This window comes from Tenrec ecaudatus, chromosome 2 (assembly GCF_050624435.1).
Source record: "Tenrec ecaudatus isolate mTenEca1 chromosome 2, mTenEca1.hap1, whole genome shotgun sequence".
Taxonomy (NCBI): domain Eukaryota; kingdom Metazoa; phylum Chordata; class Mammalia; order Afrosoricida; family Tenrecidae; genus Tenrec; species Tenrec ecaudatus.
Window position 1 is genome coordinate 17908990 of NC_134531.1, and position 20511 is coordinate 17929500.

General features: G+C 38.3%; 1 protein-coding gene across 2 annotated transcripts in view; it reads right to left on the reverse strand.

Annotated features, from left to right (window-relative positions):
• CDH18 (cadherin 18) overlaps nt 1-20511 on the reverse strand; it is a 360438-nt gene that overhangs the window by 75189 nt on the left and 264738 nt on the right. For both annotated transcript variants that reach the window (XM_075542989.1, XM_075542990.1), the window contains one exon: nt 16699-16952. In XM_075542989.1, coding sequence (XP_075399104.1) covers nt 16699-16952 — 254 coding nt within the window. The remainder of the gene's footprint in view (nt 1-16698; nt 16953-20511) is intronic.

A 20511-nucleotide genomic window follows, 5' to 3' on the forward strand; every position in this document is an offset into this window, starting at 1 on the left:
TTTGACTTATTAAGCTGCCTTGTAAAACTTTTGGTTCAGCTGTCATCAAAGTTCAAGAGCAACTTTCAGGGTCTCTTCTCAGATCCATTTGGCTTTATTTCTTTTGTGTCTATTTGCTGACCATTTGCTTTCTTCCTGTTTTAATTGCTTGATGTCACACTACAACTTATCTGATATCCCATCATTCATGCTAAATGAGTCAAATATATTTTTGAGTTGCTCTCTAAATTCAGGTGAAGTGTGCTCATGGTCATATTTTGACTCTGCTACACTCGTTTTCTTTTTATTCACCTTCAACCTGAAGACACACATAAATAATTCATGTCCTATTCTTCAGTTGGCCAGGGCCTTCTTTGGACTGATGATATTGAGATTTTTGCATTGTATCTTCCCATGAATGTAGGAAACGTCCATGTATTCCATCTGGTGAGTTATTATCATCACTGTTTATGTTGTTTGAAAAATGTATTGGCAATCAAGAAGTTGTCAGCCTTGTAGAATTCTATCCTGTGATTTCCAATTTCATTTATATCATCAATCTATATTTTCTTACTACTGATCTTTCCTCTTTTCCCCCCAGCTTTCTCATTTCATCCACCAGTAATTATCAGTGTTCTTGATTGTATGCTTCATCAATTCTTGATTGCAGAAGTTATTAGAATTCTTCCATTTTTCCATCCCTGGTCCTAGTAGTATACTTGAATAATAATTACATCAACTGATTTTCCTTGTAGGTGTATATAATCAATAGCACTTACAAAGAGATACATTTTCCAATGTTCTTTTTGACTCTGGCTCTGAGGCCATTACAAGGAGTCCTGGTGGTACAGTGGCCTGTCACCCACAAGATCGGCAGGTCGAAACCACCAAGGTCTGGGTAAAAGCAAGACAAGCCTTTTCACGCCTATAAAAAGTTACAGCAATGTGACAAACAGAAGAGTGGTGGAATTACATGATAAAGTTTACATTTTCTAAAAGCTCTACTTTCTCAAACCCAGCATTTTATTGCATATTTGTCAATAATAACCACGGGAAGTTACTGAACATCCTTTACATTATGCCAGCAAAGAATGTAGTCTAGTCAAAGCAAGGTTTCTTTATGATTAGGAAGTAATTTGATTCTAATTTTGTGTATATAAAAGAGAACTGTGATATTGTTACAAATGTCACATCCTTGTTTTGAGTGGAAAAAGACAAACCTAGACATGAAATCCTCTTAGAATCGGAAGAGTGTTACTAATAGTTTAGCAAATTGAAATACAAAAGACTGAATCAAGAGCTCTCCACAAATGCTGCTCAGACTCAAACTGTCTTTTGTTACCAATTCCACAAATGTGTGGTTAATTGCATTTCAAGGCACATTGCAGGGTACATCTTTTCAATGTGTTTTTCCTTAATTAGTACAAACATTGGGTCCCTAAGAAAGGTGAAATATATAAGACTTGCTTTTGTGTTTCCTAATGACTTGTGTTTTTTATTCACTCTGCACCAAGAGGCCCCCAGGAATGACACATTTTTATTAAAATCAAGAATAAATAGTATGTAAATTATGCCCCCAAATACCAGCTCTGGAATCTGATTATTTTAAGGCTTCTTTGGCAGGATTCTTTTTAGGTGTTGAACAAAAATAAAGCTGAGTGAAAAAGCAATGCATATGCAAATGCAGCATGCTTCTCAATTTAAGCATTTCAGACAATGTTCACATTATCTTTTCCTCCAACAACCTGGAGGATGTGACATATTTCTGAAACGTGTAGAACAGAGTCAGTTATTAATGCACGTGAGTCATTCTTCCTGACAGAGTAGAACTCTTCCTAGGGTTAGCAAAGCTACAGCATGTGTCCGAGAAGGCTACCAGACCTTGTCTCCCACTGAGTTACTGCTAAGTTCCAGCCACCCACCTTATCATTAAGTTGAGTAATCAGGTTCCATTGGGTCAATCCCTTTTCTTTTAGCAACTGAGCACCGTAATCAGTATGCCCCATTCCCAAGTCAAACCAACCCATTGTTGTCTAGTCAATTCTGATTCATAGTAGCTACACAGGGAATTTAAGACAGAGCACAATGTCTCCTAGGGCTTCTGACACTGCAGACATCCTCATGTGAGCAGAAAGCCTCATCTGTATGCCTGTGGGTCAGTGAGTGGTTTGAAACCACTTCTCTTGCTGTTAGCAGATCAGTGCCTAACTCTGACCAGCTCACAGGGAATATTTAGTGATCCCCATGTTATGGGCAATTATTTAGATGATTAATAATAAAATAGATCAATTATCCGTAAAAATAAATAATTATTCAAGTATAAATTATCTGTGTAATTATTTCTATCAATTATCTGTGTAATTTTTTTAAATGTTCCATGATTAAAACAACAAGAACAACAAAATCTATCCAGATTCCTAAAACCTCAGATCTACGTATGGGTTAGAGTGTTTGAAAAAGCAGGAAAAGTCAAGTGCAGTGGACTTGGAGTGACATGCAAGTTCATTTCAAACATATACATTAATCAATAAATAAAGTAACAAATAAAAAGTTTGGTCGACACAGTTTTGATTATGAAAGTATACGAAACACACATGCTGACAATTTATCAAGCTATGTATCAAAATATCTTTAAAAATGTAGATTGTCAAGCATAATTATTATTTTGACCCTACCAATCTACCCCCAGTCTTACCACCGACTTGGCTTCCACTTCCTCTGCACTGTTGCCACACTGTGCCCAACAGTCATTTTTGCTGTCGTTGCTGATGAAGGACCTCCCTTGTCAGGTAGAATCCCTGGCAGCATCTCAGGGTTGTATGCGTTCGATGTGACAACCTGGTTATTCTGAGTTATCATACCCACAAAGTCTCCAGGGGTTGCCAAATACCCCACAGAGAGTGCTTTTGAACCTTGGGGAGAATCACTGCTCCATGTAAAGCAGGGATTTATTTGTGAGTTATAAAAGGGAATGTTGAAGAATTTTGATAATAATTTCTCCCATTCTGACTTGTCTTTGGACATATAATTCATAGATTTTTGGAATTTTATTACAAGTTATATTAAAATGCACACCTTCCTGTCATTGATTCTATTTGTTCAACACACACACACCCTCAACACACACTCCCCCCCCCCTTCTGTCATTAATGTTGCTTGTTGCGCAGATGTATTTCACAGCTCTCTGCTCAGAACAGGGCATCTTGGTGAACTGTCTCTACTTCTCTCTCCAATATCATTAGTTGCCATTTCTCTGTTAGGGTACCTGAACTCCTCATGAGCACAACATACTGCACATTCCCTCCTGCTTCTTTTGTCTGATCCCTAACTTTGATAACAGTTCTAAACTTAATCACCCCCATGTCATTCCTTCCAGAAGACATTGGGGACCCTTACTCCATGCATATGTTCTTCCAAACATTTTCATCTATAACATGGGATAGAGTTTCTATTTGAAGTGTTCAAACAATTAGGCCTCAGATTTTGGGGGGTATATTATTGTGTACCCTGACATATGATACATTCTGGAAATGTCAGTTGAAAATATCTTCCACCTTTTAAAATTAAAACACACACACACAGAAACAAATACATTATGTTGATCAAATTTGAATTTCAAAGCAGTCTTTTCCAAGATTTTTAAACTTTTCACACGACACTCACAAAATGGAATAATCATTTCATGACATTAGCTCTTTTTGTAAGACTTACCTCAACTCTAAAAACCCTTTGTAACCCTAAAGTTTTAAATGTAGGTGGATGAGTTACATAGGTGTATATTAAAGTGTATTTAAAAATGCTGCATTGTGCAAAATGCTAAGGTAGCGTAGGTTCCCTCTGGCTGAAAAATGTAGCAGAAAACTTTTCTATTCTTTCCTTGAAGATTGTTTTCTAAATTGGAGCCTTACATGTTATTGTGTGTACTTTGCCTCCCCCCGTCTTCAATCAACGCCTGGCTCTCGTGCTCAGTGAGAGAGAGGAGTTGCGGTCTCTTCTGTTCTCCCGGATGTGGCGCAATCGTTGAGCACACACATATGGGCTAAGAAAATTGTTCCCTCTCCATGCATGGTTGCTATAGATATTTTTTTAACTGAAATAAGCATACTTACAGGATCAGGAATTGTAAGCCTTCCCAAGTAGCACATTGCTACCAAAGAGGATGTTTAGCATATTACCTTTGGCCAAAGTGGATGCAAATTAAAGAGAGCAAGAATATATATCAGGTAGAAAAAAGCAGATCCATTGGTTAAGGATTTCAAACTTTTAGGACCTTAAGGATCAAACACAGGTATAGATAAAAGGAAGGCAAATATTTTATAAATTTTAACACTTTTTTGGCATTTATTTTAAAGGTTACACACCAAAAAATTCTAGAATTATGCTACCAACTACCCCACCCACTGCCATTGAGTCTATTCTGACTCAGAGGATTTCTGAGCCTTTACGTCTTTCCGGGAGCAGATAGCCTGGTCGTTCTCCCTCTGCGCAGCTGACGGGTCCCACCTCCCAGCCTCCAGTAAGCTGCAATGCCACCAGGGTTGTCGTGATCACTAATGTATGTCGTATTAAAAATACAAAATATTACTCAGTGCGCATTTAATGTGTGCTTGGCATTTAGCTATTTCACTTTAATCCAATTGAATTATATTAACACATTAGGAAAGCATTATATTTCTTCTCTCATATTTTAGGAATTTGAGATCAAAGATCTATCTTAAAGATCACAGACCTAGTAATTTTCAAAGGCTTACATTCCAGCATTGGTCTTCCCATCTTTTGAATTTATATCCAAGTCAACAGTCAACATGGCTCACAAAAATTAGTCAATACACTTTAGATACTCTCAGGTTCTTGAGGCACATTGATTCACATCATCTTCGGGCGACTTGAGAGACAGATAGCATTTTTCCAATTTGAGGGTCAAGAGTAGAAGAGCTCTCTACCTACCATGTCAGACATAAGAGTCCGTTAGAGGTAAGATGTTGTTTCAGGTGCCATTAAACAGTTCCAGCTCATAACAATGCCATGTATCACAGAATAACATGCCCCACTGCTCCTGCACCATCTTCACAATTGTGGTTGTATTTGAGCTCATTGTTACAGCCACTGAGTCAGTTCGTCTTGTTGAAAATCTTCCTCTTATGCTCTCCGTCTACTTCACCAAGCAGGGTGTCCCTATCTGAGGAATCACTCTTCCTGATAACTAGAGGAGAGTGCTATTCCCAAATTATTAGGTATTTTATTTTTCCATAAGAACTGCCCTTCCTATAACCAAACATACAAGGGACTAAACGGTCAACCAACATCAAAACTTCAAAAGATACCAGCCTATTATACTTATTTCTGTAACATTTCCTATTGGGAGACTGATGTCACGAATCTCATGTGGAGAGAGATGAAGACACCAGGTTAGTCAGACATACCGTGCTGCCCCCTATAGGAAAGAACCAAGAAACTAATAAAATAGACACAGATATACTCTTAGAATCTTGAAGAGCAAAAAGAGACAGGAAAAGTTAGATCAAACACAGAGTAGGAATATAAAACAGCTTCTAGTAGCTCCCCAATCTGGGAGAGAACACAGATATAGAAAAACTTGGAGTGACCAAAGGTGAGCAGAGCATCCCTTCAGATCTAAAGAAGGAAGATGCTCTAAGGTCAAGAAAATAGAGGAACTCTAATAACCACAGAGCAGGGAGAGAGCTAGAGATGAGGACGGGACCACTCACTAGTAGTAGATACACGTGATGGCAGCTGGAGTCCTTCATATAACTTACCTTGAGGCAGTGCCCCTGGCTCATTGTGTGTTGTCCATCAGGAGTGCCCAGGAACCCCCATGGGTAACCAGAAGAGCATGGTCACTCAACCCCCCTTGCTTCATGGGACCATCAGTGTGCACGCCAAATCCTTTTGCTCAACGGACACAGAGGCAAGACCCCCATTTAAGCCTCACTATGCTCTATCTACCACATGTCACCTCCTGGAATCAGCATCACCATCCTCAGTCCCTCCTGCATTGTGATAGATTGCAAATATTCACCCATCTCAAGATGAAAGCTCAATAGCATGTCCTAGCCTCTCACAGCCCCCCGTACCACCCACACACCTCTGCCGCTTGCTCGGTGATGATTGTGAGTGCTCTCCCACTGCCAGAGCAGTGGCCAGTGGTGTGCTTTCCCATGTACTGGACTGTAGACCAGTTATGCAAGACCAACCTACTTGGCACCTCACATGCTTCACACACCTGTTGTGTGCCAAGAACTCCAGTAGTGTCTTTCTAGTGAATGGCAGCACAGATCACCTGCCCTCTACACCCCGATCCTGCCTGTCTAATAACCTGCAATGCATACTCTCATCTCGTCCACCCAGCCACCTGCAGCACATTTCCAGTCTCTGCTCTAATAACCAGCACTTTGATCTCAACATGTGCGTGTAAATTTATATTTTAGTGCCTTGGGTACAGTGTAGAAAGAAAGAGGATAAGATAGCTGAATCAAATGAGCAAAATAAAGGGACAGAAAACTATCTGTAGGAAAACAGGATACCTACACTACCTGACAAGAACTTACGTTGAATCACATTTTTATCGTTGTCATATTGTTTTGGCTTATTTCTATGATGCTGGAAGCTCTCCAATCAATATTTTAAATACAAGTATGTAGCCATAGTGAACAGGTTTCATCTGAGCTTCCAGACTAGAACGAAGAAAGAATTCTTTAACTTCTGATAATTAGCAACTGTAAAACCTGGGACCATTGTCAGATATAGTACCATCAAGATGAGTTACCTTGCTTGGACCCAAACCAACTAAACAAACAAAACAAATTCCCAGCCACCAAGCCAGTGCTGACTCATCGCAACCCCCTGTGGGTTTCTGTGACAGTAACCGTTCAGGGGAGTAGACAGTCCAGTCTTTCTCCCATACAGTGGCTGGGGGTTCAAACTGCCATTCATGCAGCTCACTGGCCAACTCTGAACCACAGCAACCTCAGGGATCCTACTCAGCCTGGACGGCTGTCAAAATTGAACGGAGGAGATGTCGCCTCAGAGTTAACTTTAATGACACGATGGTACTGCTCAAAATGGAAGCGTGAGCTATAAATGTGCATTAATAATAACATGACTGTGGAATATGAAGTATGAATCTAGATATGTTAGAAGTAATAAAATGAAGCTAGGCAGTCTGGTATTGGCCTTTTGAATTAGACATCACAAGATCTGACTTTGATGGGAATGTGATAATTTGAAGGAAAGTGACATCACATTCATCGACAAAAAACCTATCAAGATCTATGATGAAGTCCAATGCTATTAATGATAGAATAATATCCATACATCTACAAAATGGACCAATTAATACGACCATTATTCAAATTCATGCACCATTCTCCAAAGTCAATGATGAAGAAATTCCACCAACTTCTGAAGTCTTAACTTGATGAAATAGGCAACTGACACTTCAATAATAATTACTGATAATGGAAATGTGAAGTTGGAAACAAAGTAGAATTGTAGTCAGAATTTACAGCTTCACTGGCAAGAAACAACAACCAGTGATAGCATGATTAAATTTTGCAAGAACAGCAATTTATTTATTACAAACATATTTTTAGGTAACAGACATGGTGACTATGAATGTGAAACTCACAAGAACAAATACACAGGAATCAAATTGAAAACACCTGTGGAAATAGACAAGTAGAAGCCAAAATCATCAAGGAGAACAACTCCAAGTGCTCACTGTGTCATAGATCATCAATGACTCATATGCAAGCTGACGTTGAGGAAATTAAAACAGAACCATGAGAGCCAATTAATATCTGTCTATATCACACTCAAATACAGGGACTACTACAAGAACAGATTTAATGTTTTGATCCCTAATACCTAAATAGTATATGTGTGTAGAAATGGTATCAAGCATAACATATAGGAAGAAAGCAAATGGTCTTAAAAAGAAAACAAATAAAAAAGAAAACAAAAAAAGAATATTGTTGTCATATTTTGAATATAGAGTAGGCTAAAGTGCATGGAAGAAATGAAATTTGGAAAACACTCCTAAAGGACAATAAACAGTCCTTGAACTAACTACAAGCTTTTCTTTTTTGTTGTGTTTTGGTTTTTGTCATTGGTTTGTTGTATATAGTTGCTTGGTTTTGCTCTTTTTTTTGTACATGTTATTATCTCCGCAGGTCTGTCTAAATCAGATAGGCTGGATGAACAATCTGGAGGAGAAAACAACGGGACCGACAGTTCCTGGGGGACATAGGAGAGGGGAGGTGGGGGAAAGGTAGTGGTGTTAAAAAACCCAGGGACAAGGGAACGCCAAGTGATCCAAATCAGTGGTGAGGAGGCCTGGTGAAGGGTAATGTAACCAAGAGGAATAACTGAAACCCAAATGAAGACTGAGCATGATAGTGGGACAGGAGGAAAGTAAAAGGAAATACAGGAAAGAGCTAGGAGGCAAAGGACATTTAGAGAGGTCTAATAAAGGCATGAATATATGCAAATATATTTATATATGAGGATGGGGAAATAGATCTATGTGCCTGTGTTTATAGGTTTAGTATTAAGGAAGCAGAAGGACATTGGGACTCCACTCAAGTACTCCCTCAATGCAAGAATATTTTCTTCTATTAAATAGGCATTCTATGATGCTCACCTTCCCAACACAACCACTGAAGACAAAGTGGGTGAAGAAGCAAATATGGTGAAGAAAGCTGATAGTTCCCGGTTATCAAAAGATATAGCATCTGGGGTCTTAAAAGTTTGAAGATAAACAAGTGGGCATCTAGCTCAGAAGCAACAAAGCCCACATGGAAGAAGCAGACCAGCCTGTGTGATCATGAGGTGCCGAAGGGATCAGTTATCAGGCATCAAAGAACAAAAAATCATATCATTGTGTGCTCACCTCCCTGATAAGATCGTTGAAGACAAATGGATCCATAAACAAATATGGTGAATCTGGATTCTAAAAGGCTTGAATGTAAACAAGTGGCCATCTAGTTCAGAAGCAACAAAGCCCACATGGAAGATGCACACCAGCCTGTGCGATCACGAGGTGTGGAAGGGATCAGGTATCAGGCATCATCAGAACAAGAAAATCATATCATAGTGAATGAGGGATAGGCCTCTGGACATTGCATTACAGAAGGGTCTCAGGGAGGAGACGAGCCAGTCAGGGTGTGACATAGCAACGATGAAACATACAACTCTCCTCTAGTTCCTAAATGCTTCCTTCTCCACCACTATCATGATCCCAATTCTACCTTACAAATCTGGCTAGACCAGAGGATGTACACTGGGGCAGATAGGAACGGGGAAACACAGGGAATCCAGGGTGGATGATCCCTTCAGGACCAGTGGGAGCTTGGAGGGTGGGTAAGCTGGAAAGGGGGAACTGATTACAAGTGGCTACATACAAAATCCTCCCTGGGGGACGGACAACAGAAGAGTGGGTGAGGGGAGATTTCAGATAGGGCAAGATACGACAAAATAATAACTTATAAATTATCAAGGGTTCATGAGAAAGGGGGAGTGTGGGGAGGGGAGAGGAGCTGATGGCACGGGCTTAGGCGGAGAGCAAATGTTTTGAGAATGATGAGGGCAATAAATGTACAAATGTGCTTTGCACAATTGATGTATGTATGGATTGTGATAAGAGCTGTATGAGTCCTAATACAATGGTTTTTAAAAAAAGAAAAATAAATGGCAAAAAAGACTGCTTATCCCATTGGCTAATGAGGGTGCATGTGACTGAGACATTAGAATTATTATGATTACTCCATATATTGAAACATATTTTAATCTGATTTTCTAAAGTGAATCCTAGAATTTTTTTTGTTAAATGATTGCAAACCGATTGTAGAGGTTTCTCTTTGTTACCGTCATTGGAAAAATGTGACTTGATGCGCTATTACTTTTTGAGAAAATTTGTTTCAGTTATACCTGAAATCATGTACGTTTTGCAGTACGATCCCATATGTTTATATTAATTCTTTCTCATTTTATTTGTTGTCTTATTCTTTCCTTTTATTCATATCCAATTATTATGTGTGTAAAAAAAGAAATGATGAAGTATAATAACTGGAGAGATTTGGAAGAATGTTGCAAAAAGACAAAGAATTTTCATGAAATGTGCAAAGAATTGGCATTAGAAAACCAAAAGGGAGAAAATGGTTTATATTTCTTAAACTGTTAAAAAATTAACATGAAAGATATGGGTGCTATAGCAAAATGTGGCAAAGAATTTAGGTGGTGCCTGGCTATCAGATAACATATCATCTAGGGTCTTACAGGCTTGTCTACAAACAAGCAGCCATCTAAGCGAAATATCATCCAGGTACACATGGAGGAAGTACGCTATTATCAGTCACCAAAGGATTGAAAATCATATAATCTGATATCAGATGGGATAAATCTGATATCAGAGGGACTAGTAGCAGAATCTAAATTGGAAGAATTTGGTTTGCAGAATGATATGGAGGGCAGAGGAAGCCCAGGATTCAGCTTTGAGAATTATATAGGAATCAAGCCTCTGGTGAACCGCCTCTATCCACACTGAGGGAAGGGAGGAAAGGACTTACTTACTAAACAGATCATTTTGGAAGACGAGAACAGAAGATAAAAGGCATAAATCTGCCTTGAACAGTCAAAGCTTTGTCAGTTGATTTCCCTCTCTGACATATGCTGGACCTGATCTGGTTTTCAACATTTCATTAGTTTTGTTTTTGTTCATTTATAGTAGATGTGTTTTATCTTCGTGGTTCCCTCTTGAAGTTGTGTCGTACATGTTTCTGTTTTTTGGTATATGAAACCCAGGTTTGATGAACCTATAGGGACAGCAAATAGAATACAGGTTTCAGGGGGAAGGGGGTGCAATGGTGAAGGGAGGGTAAAATGGAGATGATGTTAAGGAGTCCAAGAAGAAAAGTAATATTTGGATACTGATTGTGGTAGCAAGTGTACAATTCTGCTTGATGTGATTGAACTATGGAATGATGTGGTATATATATATTCCCAATTATTATTCTAAAGAATTTAAAAAATTGAAATCAAATCTTAGATTGAAATGTTGAAGTATTTGTGGGTAAAATACTGAGACTCTGGGACGCTATCTGCTCATCGGACCGGAGACGCAGCAACAGGTACTTCCCACAAAGGCAGAAGTCACAGGACTACCTGGCTGAGGGGCTGAGGACCAGAGTGAGAGCTGCTTGTTGATGGAGAAGAGATATTACTGTGGACCAACAACTGTGTCCTTATTGTTTACTGATCCTGCCTGGTGATAATCTATTAGCTTCCCAAATATTGTGTTCTGTGTGGCCACGGGAACAAATTGATTTCAGAAAAAGGCACAGTAGTTTTAGAGTGGCTGAGGAGATAAGATTGGTGTTAGAGTTTGTCAAGAAAGACTGACTCTAGAGGCAAGCTGAACCCCTCCCTGCCTTCTGGCAATGCGGATGTCAGAGATCAAATACATCTGCTGTCCAAGCTGTCTACTGCACTTTCCAGTGGGGAGAGAGCCATAAAGGTCAGTGGACAGAGCTGGAATTATCTATATTTTTCATTTTTTCCTTGCTAGTTATTATTATTTTATATACATATTTTTTCTTTATTTAATCTTTTGTTTTCTTTTTGTATTGCCTATGGTATTGTCGGCTTGCCTGCCTATATAAGATAGGCATGGGAAGCAAGCCTGAGGAGAAAGCAAAGGGACCAGTGGTTCCTGAGGGACTTTGAGGGAGGAGGAGGTGGGGGGAAGGAGTGGTGAGCAAACAATGCCAAAGACAGGGAACAACTATGGAATTAAAATCAACAAGAGGAGGACTTAGAGATCCTGAGGGTGTTGGAACAACAGCAATCTAACTGAGAGGAATTACTACAAGGCAGAAGATGGGCAAAGGTGATGGTGGAAAAAGAAGGAAGTAAAGGGAAAAAGATGAAGGATCTAGGAAGAAAAGCTATAGATAGAGGTATTAAATATAGGAGTTCACTTATGTAAATATATTAATTCATCAAAATAGAGGTATTGGGCTATGTACATATATTTACTTGGAAATACATTGAGGAAGTCAATGGACTTGGCCCTCTGCTCAAGCCCTCCCTCAATGCAAGAACATTTTGTTCTAACAACCGGGCATTCGATGATGTTCACCCTCCCGACATGATGGCTGCAGGCAAAATGGGTACACAAGCAAATGTGGTGAAGAAAGCTAATGGTGCCCAGCTATAAAGATATAGTATCTGAGGTCTTAAAGGCTTGAAGTTAAGTAAGCGGCCATCTAGCTGAGAAGCAACAAAGCCCACATGGAAGAATCACAATAGCCTGTGCGATCATGGGAAACAGAACACCCAAAACAAACAAAAAAAGATACTGTTGAGAATGAGGGGTGTTAGATCAGAGACCCCAAACCCATCTGTATACAATGGGACATCTCCTCACTGAAGAGTGGCAAGGAAGGGATGAGTCAGTGTAGAATCAAAGAAACACAATATTCTTCTGGTTTCTTGAGGCTTCCTCACCCCCACTATCATGACCCCAATTCTGCCTTTCACTGCAGGCTAGATGTAAGCATGTTCACAGGTACAGAGGAGAGCTCATGACACATGGAATCCAGGTCAACTAAAACCCTCAGGGATAAGAAGGGAGTAGTGATACCAAGAGGGTAGGGGAAGGTGGGAGAAACCATGGGGAAAGGAAAAAGTAGCTGATGTAAAATATGAAAAAATATTTATAATTTATTAAGGGGTCACAAAGGTTGGGTGTGGGGGGAAAGGAGTTGATACCAAATGCTCAAATAGAAAGTAAATGTTTGGAAAATAATGATTACAACATATGTACAAATATGCTTGATACACTTGATGTATCAAGAGCTGTTAATGCACCCAATAAAATGATCTTAGAAAAAACATATCATAATAAAGGAACAGTGGCATAAATAAATAGCTAAATAAATTATGTAGTGTTGACAATATCCATGCAAAGAGTAACATACTTAGAAATAAATCTATCCTAGAGTGTTAAATATTTATACAAGGAATACCACAAAACAAGGTAGTAAGTAACCAAATGAGAACTATGCATGGAAAAGAATGACATGCTTATGGGATAGAAAATTAATATTATGAAAAATTCAATCCGATTCAAAGAAATCTAGACATTTTTAATGAAATGGAATAACTAATCTTCGATTCTAAATGGAAAAGAAGAGGCCCAAATAGTTAAACCCATAAGGAAGACAAAGGAAAAGGTGTGGTGCAATGAAATGACTTCCTCATGATCTTCTATCTCTGGCTTTCTTTGCTGTTCTGTTGTTAGGTTCCATTAAGCCACTTCCAAAATAGAGTGAGTCTATGTATGACAGAATGAAACACAACCTGGTCATGTGCCAGCTTCACAATTGTGTTTGAACTCATTGTTGCAGCCACTACATCAATTAATCTCATTCAGGGTTTCCTGTCTCAAAAGGCCTTTCTCCTATAATAAATATCATCCCCCTTTCCAGGAACTGGTCTCTCCTGCTGCCATATTCAAAAGCACATGAGGCCGCATCTCATCTTCCTTGCTTAAAAGGAGCATACTGTCTGTACCTATTCCAAGCCAGAACTTTTTGTTCTCTAACTGCAGTCCATAAAACATTCAATATTCTTTGACATCACAATAATTCAAATGCATTGATTAGATTTTTATATTCCTTAGTCAAAGTACAACTTTCTCATGGATATGAGGCGATTGAAAATACAGTGGCTTGGGGCAGACACAACTTTGACCTGAAAATTACCTCTTTGCTCTTGAATACTTTAAAGTTACCTTGTGCAACAGAAGTATCAAACAAGATGCATAATTTATTTTTTTGACAGTTGCTTGAATGAGCATTGATTGAGAATCCAAGTAAGATTAAATCCTTGCAGCTTAAATCTTTCTTTGTAATTTCCTTCAAATAACTGGGTGCGACTATGCAAACACAATGTATAATGCACTTATAGAGGGGATTGATTGGTCTTGTGATGCCTTTGGTTATAAGAGAACCAGCTCGGAAACAGGAGGAAAGGAGTTCAGTGATCATCCAAAAGAAGAAGGCCCTGCAGAGCACATGCAGGATCCCTGCGTGAGGTGATGGAGGCAGCGGTTACCAGCGGAGGAACCGCACTGAGGCCAAGAAGCAAAGCAGAGGAGCAGTGTGGAGAACGTGAGGCAGAGCAATGGGATCCCAAGCCCACAAAAGAAAGAAATCCCCCACAAAAGGAAACAACATGGCTGGGACTCTTATCACTCTTAAACAGCTCATAGAACGGCAAAATGGCACAAACCCTGGGGAAAATAGGATGGTAAATCTTGAAGTGGACAGAGATTTTAATATATTTTCATCCAGAAATTACATTTCTAGCTATATATTCTAAAAGAAACAAGGGTAGTGAAACCAATAGACACACACATACCACGGCTCATCATCGTTATTGACAATAGCAACATGATAGCAACTACCTGTGTGTGTTGATATTATGCAATTACAAAGAATAATGAGCCTTTGAAATCCTTTATCACATGGATGAATCCGGAGAACATTAAGCTGAGAGAAATATGTCTATCACAAATAGACAAATATTAGGCTGTCTTCAAACACACAGTGAAGATTACCAGAAATGAAAATAGAATGAAGGGGGATTACTTGCTTACCAGTCAAACCCAAACCAAACACAACTATCCAATGAATTCCAAATCAAAGTGACCATAGGACAGAGTAGAACTAATTGCTCTTTAAGGATTCCCAAACTGCAAGCATTTATGTGAACAGACAACTTATTTACCTGAACAGTTGGTGAGCTTGAGCCACTGATCTATGGTTCATAGCCCAATGCCTAGTGCACAGAGCCACTAGGACAAGCATACAATATGTCTGTTATTTCTGATGAAGGAAAAAGTGCTATAAAATATGGAGGAAGTCAACACAAATTGACCAAGTTAAACGAAGAAAGTGAGAGCAACACAAGAATAAAGGACAATTATGATAAATACTATCACACTGAAGGTTGTTATACTTGTTATAATGGTAGCTTTAACAGCTAAACTCTATGTGTGCTGTTACAGTGAGATACATATATGCTATATATGTATAGGAAGGTAGATGTGTGTATGTATACAAGCATATGTAGGTATATTTCTAGGCAAGAACACACATGCATTTGGGCATGCTCCATATATACTCATATTCATAGATAGACTAAATTACACGAGGTACACATTGACATAGCACCTTGCAGTATTGATCTACTCATGTAAAAGGTTTGGGATCATAGTCTCTCAAGACAATTGGTATGACACAGTTCATAAAAATAACATTGCACAATTAGTTTAGGTAGTATCATCTATAATCATGAAACCTTGTAAGTGACCATGTAAGATACAATAATTGATCATTTTCCATCTAGAGCAAAGGAGAATAAAGAAAACCAAAGATTCAAAAAAGAAACTACTCTACTGAACTGAGAACTCACACAAAACAAGGCCTCTTCCACTTTGAAACCAGAACTAGGTGGTGCCTGGCTATGGGTAATATGAGATTTGTATAAATAATAATAACAATACATAATATATCAAAGGTTAATAGGGGTGATGAGGTGGGGGAGGGAGGAGAAAAAAGAGGCAATGATATCAAAGGGCTCAAGAAGACAATGTTGATAAATTGTTGATCCCAACAATTGCATATGTCCACATGATATAATGGATGTATTGATTGTTATATTTGCAAGAGCCCTACCCAATAGATGCTTTATGAAAAACAAAGGAAGAAATGTTCTGACCAGTGTCACAATAGAAGGCTCCAGATAAAATGGGACAATAATCAAGAACAAAACTCAAATTCATAAACCAAACAAACAAACAAAAATACAGACTTACTGGATTTATAGATAGTAGAGGAATCTCTGAGAACACAGTTTTAAAAATCTAATCTCATAGAGATCTATTTTCACCCAAATAATAAAATAAATAAAACGAACCAGATCACAATGCTGTCTTAAACAATCAACTATATAGAAGACCAAATTGCAAATTTAGTTTATAAAGATCCTGTTCTAACAATGTTCATAAAGCCACTCTTTAAATAAAAAAGTCCTGAAACTCAAGTCTACAGGGATTTAGAGTTCACCCAACCAAAAGTATGTGTGTAGGGGGTGGGGGTGGGGAGGTAGAGGGCTGGAGCAGGAGGGATGGTAATTAAATGTAAAGGGAGCACACAGTGAGAACAATGAGAACCCTGACACATTGTTAAAATTGTAATCAACACCATGGTACAATTTGTACAAAAATTGTTTTATGTATTAAATTATTTATAGTATAAACACTCACCTAAACAAAATAAAAGATTAAAAGTAAATAAATAAATAGTATTTATGGATAATAAAGTGCAAAACAAATAGCATGCTCAACACTGTCTTCATGGATATGAATATATGCAACCTAACTTTAAACAAAACTCACTAAATTATTTGAAAAATAAGCTAATAGTAAGTTCCAAAAATTAATGAACAAAATCCACTATATTTTAATTCTATTTTCCACAAATTTTTGTAGCAATCTGATAGACTAGTTTTATTTTATCTTATTAATAAAAAGAAATTACAGAAATAAACTATTTTAAAATTATTTCATTAATTTTAAATAGAAGTGTTAGGAAATGAAATCTTTCAAGATCTAAATGGTAGGTTTTACTATACCTTACTAAGCTATTAGCACTGTCAGGATCTTGTGCCAAAACGGTGCCAACGATGGTTCCGATCTTGGCATTTTCATAGACTTCCATGACATAAAAGGGCATGGAAAACAGCGGGGGTTCATCTACATCCCCAACAATGATCTTCAGCATGGTAGCATCCTTAAAAGGACCCAGGTGAGAAAAGCGAAAATCAAGATGTGTATTTGCTCCTTCTATGTTGAGTGTATATGCCTTCTTTTTCTCATAGTTCAGCGGCTGTGAGAAAACAGAACATCAATACTGATTATTATTTTCCATCACATTGCAAACAAATATTATTCATGAAAACAATCCAAAGAACCAAACCAAACCAAAACTTTAGTTTATAAAGATCCTGTTCTAAAAATGTTCATAAAGCCACTCTTTAAATAAAAAATCCTGAAATTCAAGTCTAAAGGGATTTAGAGTTCACCCAACCACAATTATGATGATTCATGATCTACAAAAGGATCATTCATACAGGTAAATGAATATTGCTCATTTTTAGGGTCCTTCAAGTTTAGTGGCTTCTTTTGAATTCCTTAATTTCCTCTTCAATCTACATTTTAATCTTTAAGATACTTTCTATATCATCAAATTGTATAAATATGTAAACCATTTTATAAATATGTAAAACTTTTCTAGATTTTAACTCAGTATCTTATTTTAAAATATGATCAATTGGTAAGTCAACAATTCAAAAATATTTACTTAGAATTTTAGCAAAAATATTTTTATAGTCTTTGTGTAGTTTTCATTTTTTATAGATGAATACCATTCTTACAGTTTTGTTTTTATTGTTCTTTTGAAATATTTCTATCACATTTAAAGTATGTTTTTATTTGTTGTTCATATACATTTTTATATTTCTATGGCTATGTTAACATTTATGGTACCATCTTTATTAATATTCATTAAGTATTTATTTACTCAATATATCTTTCCTACCTATGGCAGGAATCATCAGTCTGAGTGTAGAAAACATGGATAAACTCAGATATGTTTTGCATGTTCCAATGTAGGTTATAGAGTATACATAGACTGATTCAACATTGTGTAGTCCATGCAATCAGATATGCTGGAAGTGAGGAGAGTTAGTAAGGACGTAAAACTCTGACACAGAGGTAGGTCTAAGCAGCTTCATGAATGTTTCCAACAGGAAGTGGCTTCTAAGATAAATGTGTACAATTAGGGACTATCCACTTGTACTCGTGTATGCGGGGCGGTAGAGTATATTAGGGCAAAAACAATTGCATGAAGACAGAGGCAAAGGAAATGGGGTGGTGATGCTCTGCAACACGATGCATATCCACAACATTATTTGATAATTTCTGAATTAAATTACATCACCTTTCGTTGGAATGGGCATGAATATGAATCGCTTCTACTGAGTTGGTTAGTGTAGACTAGGGAGTGCCTCTAACACGATAGTGGCTTTCTGAAATACTTCCATTTATATTTCATTGATTTCTGGGTCCTTGGTTTTACAAATAACTTCAGTGCTGCTTAGACTTCTTTCTATGATGTTTGTGGATCTTGATCATAGGGCACGTTTTAAAATGGTTTCACACGAGCCAGATCTTTTTGGTACAGTGACGCTGCATATTCACGGCATCTTCTTTTGAAGCTTTCTGCATTGTTCAAGACTTTGCCCATAGAATCATTTCCTGTTGCAGCTCAAGGGTGGACTTTCTCCCCCAGTTCTTTCAGCTTAAGACAAACTCCATTCTTCTTTTTTGGGTTTTCTTACACATTTCCTTATAATGCTTTAGTTTGTCTTCTGGGGATACCCTGGGGATTGTCGATTGAGCTCCATTATTTCATCATTTCTTCCTTTTGTTTAAGCTATTGTTAATCAAGACAAACTTGTAGAGTCTCTTCCGGCACCTACTTTAGTCTTTCCTTACGTTCTAGTCTCTCAGTGACCTTTTGATTTCTTTATGCATGGTGTTCTTAACACCATTCTACAACTCCTCTGGTCAATTAGGTTAGTGTTCGATGTGTCAAATATGTTCATGATATGTTCTAGAAATTCAGATGGGATATACTTTTGTCTTGTGTGGATTTATTCTGATATTCAGATTCAACCCAACGTTGCCTATCAGCAACTGAGGTGTGTTCCGTAGTCAGCTCCTGACCTCCCAACTGAATTGGGATTCTCTGTAACCTCTTCCCACAGATGTAGTCAACTTGACTCCTACGTGTTCCATTGGTGAGGGCAACATGTTTACTGTTGTAAGGTGACTTTGAGGAGTCAGTTCAGACTCATAGCAACCATATGGACGACAGACAAACACTAACACGTCTTATGCCATGATCCCAACTGTGGGTGTATTTGAGCATATCGTTGCAGCCACTGCCATCCCCATCTCATCACGAGTCTAGTGTTTTTTTGCTATGCTGCTTTACCAAGCATCCACCTGGTGAGGGCAACCTGCTCCGTTGTCCTTTGTGTTGTAAAATTATATCATGCGATCTCCAACTTCTTTTCTATACCAAGGCTCTCTTTTCCGATGACTGTTCCTCCCTCTTAGGAGCCTTGTTGGTGTAGTGGGTTCTGAGTTGGGCTGCTAATTTCAAGGACAGCTGTCGAAACCACCAGCTGTTTGGTGGGGAAAGACCAGCCTTCATACTCCACCAAAAGTTATAGCCTGGGAAACCTACAGAGGCAGGTGGTCTCTGTCCAGATCTAGAGTCGCTATGATTCAGCATTGACTACATGGCAGTGAGTGAGTTTTTGTTTGTTTGTTTTCAGTCTCTTCCTATTTTTTCAACTTTTCATTCAAATCACCAATAATTCTCCAATGTGTCTCTGATTTCATGATTGATCAATTTCAAACTGAATAATTTGGTGGAAATGTTCAACTTCCTCATCACCAGCTTTACTGGTTATTGTATACATTTATGTAATATTTGTGTTAGCTGGATATGTTTGCAGGCACATAGTATTCTAGCTAAGAAAACATTGTGCTTCAAGATTTATCTTAAAATGTTGTTTTGGACTATGTATGTGATGCCATTTCTTTCATATTCATCATGCAGAACTTGGTAAACCTATGACTGACCAACGTAAAATAACAATACTATTTCATTTACACTCACAAATACCAAGGCTATCAATCTACTAATGTGTCATTTCATTGTTGATATCTCCATTTTTCCTACATTTCTGTGTCATATAATCCACATTCTGATTATCAATAGTTGTTTGTGGCCATTTCTTCTCATTTGGAGCATTGCCCATCGGTACAAGCAGGTCCTGAAAGCTCTCCTCCACCTGCTTCAGTAAAGTTGACTCTGTTTTGAGGAGGCATTTCTTGCCAGGAGTGCATGCCTTCAGGAGGGGTTGCACACCAGGCTGCTATCCACATGAATGGAAGCTCGATAGTGTCCACGTGTCCTCAGGGGAAAGGTGGTACTTTCTACTCCTATAAAGAGTTACAGTTTGGAAACTCACAGGGGCTGTTCCACCCTCTCCTAGAGGATCAATATGGATTGGCAGTCGCTCGATCCATAGCACAGGGTTTTTGAGTTTTCCAAGCTGAAGGGCTCATCTTCTGACAATCTAGCTGACAAGGCTCATACGGTTGTCAGTGGCTAACCCCCCAGGAATGGACAGCATCTTTCTTCTTCTAAGTCTGCTCTTACCCTGGAAGCTTTACTTAGCCCTGTTTGCCATGGATGCCACTGTCAGCATTTGAAATACTGGTGACAGAGTTTCTGGCAGCCCAGCAACATGCAAGTCACCAGAGTATGCCAACCTGACAGATGACCGGTGGCCTTATCTCTTAGGGAA